Here is a 3,665-nt window from a genome sequence, read left to right on the forward strand (position 1 = left end):
CGGCGGGCCCCCCGCCACTGCTGCTGCCACCAGCCTGAGTCCAGCAAGGGTGGCTCGCAGCATTGCCAGCTGCAGTGGCTTCTGCCTGGGCGCCCTGCCTGCGCTGCCTGTGCCCTGCAGGGCTTTGCACGCCCCTGCCAGCCCCACCACTCTGGAAGCTGCCAAGCGCTGGGTACAGTCCTGTGTTGTGCCCAGCTCCCTTTGCCCATAGCAGGCTCCTGCACCCCCACCCTGGGGCACCGTGAACCCCCTCCTTGGCCCTCGCCCAGCCCTGGCACTCCTGCCCACCAGCAACCACGCAGCCTTGCTGACTCCAGTTATTATTTTTTATTTAAAATGATCATTATTTTCACATTTCATCTTTTTTTGTTTCTTTTGCTTGCAATATACAGGCTCCTCCAAGGCGTCCCCACCCCTCAGGGTGCCCCGTGCCCCGTGTGGCACTGGTGCTGTGCCCGCAGCTGGTGGCCAAGGATGTGCAGAAGGAGGTGAGGTGGGAAGCGGGGCCAAACTCAACAAAGCGAATAGTGTTAAGGCAGTGGCCTCCCCTGCCCTGGGGCAATGCCCTCCCGCTCCCATCCCGCTGCCGTGCTCAGGGTGCCCCCAGCAGGGTTTGTGCCTGGGCAGCCCTGAGCCCGGGGCAGGGAGGCCACCGCAGCCACCCAGGCTGTGCGGGCACACCGTACTGGGGGCACAAAAGCATCTCCATTGACCATTGAAAGCCACAGGGCATGGGGACAGTGGCACAGCAGCGGATAGGGGCAGCTCTGCGGATGGGAGGACCAGGGGGCAGGGGTGTGCCTCTGTGCCTGGGGTGTCAGTGCCCTCCCAGAGCCCTGAGCGACAGGGCAGTGCGGCAGGCACGGGGTGAGGATGAAGCCCTGGCCAGAGCACAGAGCACGGCACTGTGCCCACCCCGGGGTGCCCTGAGGGTGCCACCACCGAGATCACAGCTGGGGACCCAAAGGTGACACCGTCCCCTCTCTCCCTGGTGGCAAAGGGCTAACCCCGAGCTGGCTTGTCCCCCAGCGTCCACCTGGGAAGGCAGAGCATGCCCAGCAAGGGAGCAGAGGGCACCCCAGGTGGGGGCTGCCCACCTGTGCCATCCACCCCCATCCCAGGACCAGACAGTTTCCAGTATGCCGTTAAAAAAAATATGGTCTGAAAAATCTGAAAATAGAGCTTATCTCCCCCCCAGTTTTTCCCCTATTGAAAATACTGTATATTGTATCACAATCTATAGCAGATGGCATACAGGACTGGCGAGACCAGGGGGTGCGGGGACAGCAGAGGGTCAGCTGCCACCTGGGTCTGTCCCTGCTCCTGTGCCCGAGTGGGGCCAGGGCTGGCCCAAATCTGCCTCCCCACACAGTGTGCTGCCCCATGGCAGCGAGCTGGGGCGCCCGGGGCTGGCGCCTGGTGCTGCCCACTCGCTGGCAGGCAGGAACCAGCCCAGAGCCTCCAGCCGATCCCATGCCAGGGAGGCAGAAAGGGCAGTGGGGCACACACGGGCAGCTTGGCCCTAGGTGCTCCCCGGGAAGGAGGGAGGACTGTGCACGGCCACCCCGGGGTGCTGCAAAAGCCTGGGGCACCCAGGGGGTGGGTGGTCAGGGCAGCATCATGGGCACTACTGTCACCCTGCCCCTGGGCACGGCTGTGGGTTGCTGTAAAGCTGCAGGCTGGGGAGTGCTGCCAGGCTGTGGGTGCTGGGCATGGCCCCCGTGGATGACAAGGTGGCAGGACCCTCTGCAGAAAGGAGGGGCGCTGCTGGCCGAGGGGGTGCCCACTGCCAGCCCTGATGATGCTGCCAGCCCTGATGATGCTGCCAGCCCCAATGACACTGCTGACCCCACCGCTGCAGTCAATCCTTCCTTCCTCAACACCCTGGGCACCACTGCCAGGCTGCGCTGGCGCCCAGCTGGGTTGTCTTCTCCTCGTACCTCAAGGCCACCCCACTCCAGCTTCAAAAGCCATCCTGGGGTACAGCAACTCCTGTCCCACTACGACCAGTGACCCAACAATAAGAAACCAGTGCAGGTGGCTCCTGTACAGGGCCGGACGCTGAGCAATGAGTGCCACGGCAAGGGGGAAAAGGAGGGGGAGACAGGGGAAAGGTGGCACAGCCGCAGTGATGCCCTGTGGTGGGGGAAGCGGGTGGTGAGGGCAGGCAGGAGGCAGGGTGAGGGGCTCTAGGAGGAGGGACGTGGTTGGGGGCAGAGGGGAGAAACAGCTGGTGCCAGCATGTGAAATACCCTGTGAAATACCCCCCTGCCCCACCGCGTGCCCCTCTGCAGGGGCACCGCTGCCTGGCCCCAGGGATGGTGCCGAGTGCCCAGTGCACATGTGACAAGGCTGGGCAGGGCCAGGGCAGCCGGACCCCTTGGCTGGCAGCAGCACGGGTGGGCAGGACGCACCAGCGGGGCTGAGGTCCCCGTCTGGGGCAGGCTGGAGGTCACCGGTGACATCCTGTTGTTGACAGAAATCAATCGTGGGTGAAGCACCAGATCTCCTGCTGCCGCAGCACCGGACCCCGAGCCCCCCGACAGTGCCGAGGGCAAGCGCCAAGCCAGGGGTGATGGAAACAAGGTGAAAGCAGCCGTCCTTCCTCCGGCCTTGCCAAGGCCAGGCCTGGGGTGGTGCCAGTGCCGGGGGGGCGTCCCCGCGGCTGGGGGTCCCTGGGGTGGGTGCAACATGGTGTCCAACCAAAGGCACCGCTCACAGGCCTCATCCCCGCTACAAAGCATGCGGGGCCAGCAGCACTGGCGCCAAGCCGCGTCCTTCTCTTCGCAGTCTCTGTCCATTGGCACGCACTGGCTGGGCAAGCCAGCCGAGGACAGTGGCCCCCCAGCACCACGCAGTGACACTGCCATGGAGCTGAAGGGGACAAAGGCCACCCGGCGGGCAGTGGCTCATGGGGTCCATCCAGGCCGGTGCCACACCCGCCACGTCCTCCCTGGCATGCGCCTCCGGCCACGGCAGCTCTGCTCAATGGGGCAAAGGGAGGGGGGAGGCCAAAAGGGTTCGGTGGCTTCACAGCCGGGAGACGTGGCTGCCCCCTGGGGTCTCAGCACAGCGTGTCCGTGTTGAACGAGAGCTGAGCCTGTGGGCACAGAGACAGGCAGGGCTCAGGGGCTGGGCAGGGGCTGCCTGCTCTGCCCAGCACACCCAGTGCTGCTGGAGCCAGGATCTGGCCTGGGGTGGGGAGCAGCCGCCCCTCCCAGAGAGCCCTCTCTGGTCCACCCCTGGCCCCACTGTGTCCCCTTCCCTGGATAAGACCCAGTGCCGCGGCACCCAGCCCCGGTGCCCCACGGCAGGGACACAGCTGGGACCAGGGACACCCAGATCTGGGGACAACCTCTCACCCTCTCCTCCTCAAAACTGATGAGGCCTTCATCATCAGTCTCCAGATCCTCCTGCTCCTCCACCACGAGGGCCCGCAGTTCCGTGGGGGCGGCCCGGGGGCGCAGCAGGCTCAGCACACGCTCCAGGGGCGACTGCAGGGTGCAGCTGGGGCTTGTCTCCTGCTGCTCCAGGTTGTCACTTTGCTTCTTGGCAAAATTCACAAACACCTGGCGGGGGAAGGGGCAGGAGGCTGCAAGGGACCCCCGCAAGCACCTCCACCCCCCCCCGCCTGCCCCTCGCCCGCCATCTGTGCCGCTGAAGAC

General features: G+C 65.4%; 1 protein-coding gene across 1 annotated transcript in view; it reads right to left on the reverse strand.

Moving 5' to 3' along the window:
- Window positions 1–317: 317 nt before the first annotated feature.
- Window positions 318–3,665, reverse strand: part of ABCA2 (ATP binding cassette subfamily A member 2) — a 39,725-nt gene continuing 36,377 nt past the window's right edge. Inside the window, exons 50-51 of the mRNA XM_019474963.1 lie at window positions 3,363–3,569; window positions 318–3,100 (exon numbers count right to left, since the gene is read on the reverse strand). Coding sequence (XP_019330508.1) covers window positions 3,065–3,100; window positions 3,363–3,569 — 243 coding nt within the window. The 3' untranslated portion in view covers window positions 318–3,064. The remainder of the gene's footprint in view (window positions 3,101–3,362; window positions 3,570–3,665) is intronic.

Source organism: Aptenodytes forsteri, unplaced genomic scaffold (assembly GCF_000699145.1).
Source record: "Aptenodytes forsteri isolate BGI_AS27 unplaced genomic scaffold, ASM69914v1 Scaffold494, whole genome shotgun sequence".
Taxonomy (NCBI): Eukaryota; Metazoa; Chordata; class Aves; order Sphenisciformes; family Spheniscidae; genus Aptenodytes; species Aptenodytes forsteri.